Source organism: Solanum lycopersicum, chromosome 7 (genome assembly GCF_036512215.1).
Source record: "Solanum lycopersicum chromosome 7, SLM_r2.1".
In the NCBI taxonomy this organism is placed as follows: Eukaryota; Viridiplantae; Streptophyta; class Magnoliopsida; order Solanales; family Solanaceae; genus Solanum; species Solanum lycopersicum.
This window is the reverse complement of record NC_090806.1, coordinates 56,429,638-56,433,989: the sequence shown is the minus strand read 5'-3', so window position 1 is coordinate 56,433,989 and position 4,352 is coordinate 56,429,638. Positions and strand designations below refer to the sequence as shown.

At 36.7% G+C, this 4,352-nt stretch overlaps 1 protein-coding gene across 1 annotated transcript; it reads left to right on the top strand.

The window, feature by feature from the left end:
- The first annotated feature begins 3,342 nt into the window (after positions 1 to 3,342).
- Positions 3,343 to 4,120, top strand: LOC138337519 (uncharacterized). The gene is made up of 2 exons (XM_069287433.1): positions 3,343 to 3,474; positions 3,755 to 4,120. The coding sequence occupies exons 1-2, from the start codon at positions 3,343 to 3,345 to the stop codon at positions 4,118 to 4,120; spliced, it is 498 nt and encodes a 165-aa protein (XP_069143534.1).
- The last annotated feature ends 232 nt before the right edge of the window (positions 4,121 to 4,352 follow it).

Sequence of the window (4,352 nt, the reverse complement as noted above, 5' to 3'; positions counted from 1 at the left end):
TTGTTATTAAGGTCCTTAAGTTAATTACTTCATATCTATAATTCATCATGAACCCTATTTTTTGAGTTTCAAAATCTTGAGAATCTTTCAAAGCAACTATTTGACTTTGAATTAGTTTTTAAGGAAGTAAAAGAGGAGTTTGAGATAGAGTATAAGGGAACTATAAAAGAGGAGTTTGAGATAGAGTACAAGGGAACTATGTATTTCTTGAATGATTTATTTTTACAAGAAGAACAATATTATTTTGAGAAAAGAGAAACTTTTATTTCCAAATGAGTTTATGATTTCAAAAAGAATTCGGAGTAGTTACCTCTTTTAAGAGGATAGTTTGAGTGATTTTATCAACCTAGAGAATGTTTTATGCATTTCAGCATGAGTAAGATATTATTTGGAGTAGTATTGAGCACAAAGATGAGGATGAGCTCAGAAAACTCAAAATCCTCATAAATCGTGTCTTGCCAACATGGGTACATGATCATACTTCTTAGATGGATACTTATTACTTAGTGGATCCACTTAGATGAATTTTTTATACCCTGAAAAGGTATATGACAATTCTGGCACTGTGGGCGAGACATTGTATCATCATGTAGATCATAGTGATGGTTTTCGGTTAGAGAATCTCCAAATAGAGTTAAAGTGTATTTTTATATATCATTTCTTATGTTGAGTTCATATATGAGAAACTATTTGGTAAAGCTTTAAATGATTAAACTCATTTATTTATTTACATTCAGCTTGAGTACATTGTCATCTATTCCGTTTCTTTGTTTCAATTAGTTTTTATTAAACTATATTATATACTTGTACATTCAATGTCATTTGGTGTACATCTTTTACTGATGCAAATAAATGTTATTAGGATCCTCAATAAGAGTCTTTTGAGATCACTTCATCGACTCGTCTGCGTACGAGTGAGACCTTCTTGCGTTGAGAGTTCTCTGGGTTTTTGAGTTGTTAGTAGTAGTTTTTTAAGGAGTCATGGGTCTTATCCCGACACGTAGTAGAGGCTTCATAGATATAAAGTCCGATTCTTTAAGTTTTAGATACTCTGTCATGACCTGAGGCTACCCCTAGATGCAACACGGGACCTAGGATCACAAGTGACCCCAAGCTAAGCCTGTGTAACATCTCACAATTTAAAATATCTAAGAATGAGATATGAAGCTAAAACTATTTATTTTTTGGAAATAGAAGGAAAAATCTGGAAAATTTCCTAATGTAAAAAAAGTGAGTTTTGGTCATTTTCAAACGGACATAACTTCTAGCTTAGGATGAGTTAGGGGTAGTTTTTAATATGGTTGGAAATCTCTTGTATTGATCTTTCCACCGCCTACGAGTTTGCACATTTTTTATATCGTATGAGGGAGATATGCCTATAAAAAAATTGGGTTGTTGAAGGAATGAAAATCCCAATCCGGATTTTAGGAAGGGCAAACTAGTCTTTTCACCAATTAATTTCCTATTTTGTTTTTGGGGTTTATTTGGGGTAAACTCAAGTTTTATTTCAGATTATTAAATCAAAATCACACTAAGGACTTGGAGTAAAAGAAGTAGGAAAGGGAGAAAAGTCAAGAATTCAGCAAGAACGTCAAGGTTTGTGAGAGGATTTCATCGGGTTGATCCCTATCAAGGTATGTGCGATCTTTTCGTGTTGGGTTAGTTAACCCAGACAACGACTTGTTTTAATTGAGTGATCTTGAGTTGGTTGAATTATAAAAAGTGATGTTCTTGAAGAACATTATTGAATTCTTCTTGGTTGAGTTGTTGCATGCCTAGTGTTGATTTGATTCGTGTTTCCGGGTTGTTTTGCGAGTTAAATACATTGGGTTGAGGGTAATGATGATCCTAAGTGTTTGGGGGAAATAACCATGGAAGTTTATAGGGTTTACAGATGAAAAAAATAGGAGAAAAGTTGAAATGCTTGTTCATTAGGCCATGGGGCGCCACGCCTCCCATAGCCCCACTGACAATCTCTATCCATAGGGCCTTGGGGAGCCGTGCCAGCCAGAGCATCCTAACTTGGTGTCTAAAGTTTGGGGCCTGTCTCTCTACACCTCTCAGAGCGCCAAGGACGCCAGTGCACCCTATTCATTCCCCACTCTTTCGTACTTGCTCCTAAGTGATGTACTCATGTTTCTCAGTTAATTCCAACACTCTAAGATACAAATAAACATCATGAAATAATACATTAACATGATATCATGAACATTGAATCAATAATCAAACTTAAGGAAAGTTAAGATTAAAGTCAAAGAAGTTAAGAGTTAAGTCTATAAGTTAAGAAATAAGTGAAAGCAAAGTTTCTTAAGGGTACTAATTATTATCTATAGTTGATTTAATACTCAGGTTTCAAGCTTAGTATAGTAAATAGTTGATTTCATTTCTCAAAATCAATAAGGGACCTATGTATTCCCTAAGAGTTCATAAATTTTTTCATATTTAAGATAAGAGGAAACTAAGATTTCCAAAAAAGTTTTGAACAAGAAAAGGGAGCATTGATTCAAAGAAAGCTTTCTAAATCTAAGTGTTGAGAAATTATCTCAACCTAGAAAAGGAAGTTATCTTTAAAATCATGAGATAAAGTATATTTTGGTAGCAATATTGAGACTTATGTGTACATGAAAGTTCATACTAACTCAAATATTCATGAAGACCATGTTCCATCATAGGTATTCATGGGTCATACTTATGAGATGATCACGTAATTTAAGCTAGTGGATCCACTAAGTTAAGTGGTTCTATACGATGGCAAATACTGATGCCAGTTGGCGGTAACCAAGATCAGCATCATCCAACATTAATCAAGCTTAGCACTCGGAGTCAGTGGTGAGCATCCTTAAGTGCCATTTTGCCCAAGTTATTTACTTTAAGTTATATTATGTTAATGTCTTATTTTATCTAGTTAAGTTTCCACTGGGTTAAGTAAGTCAAGGGTATGATCAAGGCTAGAAATGGTCATTGAGTGTTGGTTATGTCCAAGGTGTAGGATCGGCGTGTGAAAAAGTTGGTATCAGAGCACAGTGCTCAAGAGTAATAGAAAGTCTGTGAAGTCGTGTCTATAGGTCCTAGTTATCGTTGTTAAGCGTGCCACATCTATAATTAGGAGGCTTCAATATTTAGGAATTCCTCACTTCTTTTATATTCTTTTTTTCGCGCGTTAGAACTTATCTCTAAAAGTATCTGTCTAATTCGTTCTTGCTCGTGTTTCTGATAACCACGGCTCCACAAGTAAGGGGTCGTCTACCAAGGAGGAATGTAGAGGAACTAGAGTTTCCCAATGCACATGAAGTGCAACCTCAAGGGGAAGTTACAAATGGGGAGATCTGTGAGGCTATCACGATGTTAATCCAAGTGGTAACAAATCAATTTGGACAACAAAATGGATCTAGGCAAGAAAAGATTGTTACTTCGAAGATTCCTGAGTTCTTCAAGATGAATCCTCCCAGTTTCATCGGTTCAAGCACTACCGAGGTTCCGGAGAATTACGTTACGGAGCTGAAGAAGTTTTTGATGTGATGCATGTCATTGATATTGAAAGAGTTGAGCTAGCTGCATATCAATTGAAAAAAATGTCTAGGACTTGGTTTGACCAGTGAAAGGAGGGTAGAGATGAGGATGCATCACATTTAAGTTGGGCCTATTGTGAAGACTCTTTTTAGGGTATTTCTTTCCTTGAGAATTTAATGCTAAGGTACGAGAGTTTCTTACACTGAAACATGACTCATTGAGTGTGCATGATTATGGTTTGAAGTTCACCCAGCTGTCCCTCTATGCTCTTGAAATAGTTAAGGATATGAGGAGCGGAATGAGCTCGTTTATTGGTGGCTTGGGTGGTGCATCAAGAAAAGAGGGCATAGTTACGATGCTAATAGGCGATATGGTAATATCCAGGTTGGTAGTTTATGTGCATCATGTCGAAGAGGAGAAGCTGAGGGATAGAGAAAAGTATAGAACCAAGAAAGCTAATATAGGGAAGGAATCTGGGCAGCAAAAAGATGGTTCAAATCGTCCAAAATTTAAGAAACAAAAGGGGCATGCACCATCATCCGCTAGTGCGCCTCTACCCAGAAACAAAGGTGAGCATCATGGCGAGATATCACAGAACTTCAGCCCTTGACCAGTACAGTCTCAATGAAGTCTGGCATAGGGAGATACTTGGGTTTACCCACGTACTAAGTGTGGTAGAACTCACCCAGGTAAATTTCATGATGGCCATATAGGGTTCTTTAAGTGTGGTTAAGAGGGTCAGTTCATACGGGAGTGCCCCAAGAATAGGTAGGGTAGTGGAACTTCGGGTAACTAAACCCAATCTTCATCATTTGATCTACCAGACAGGGCTTCACCTAGAT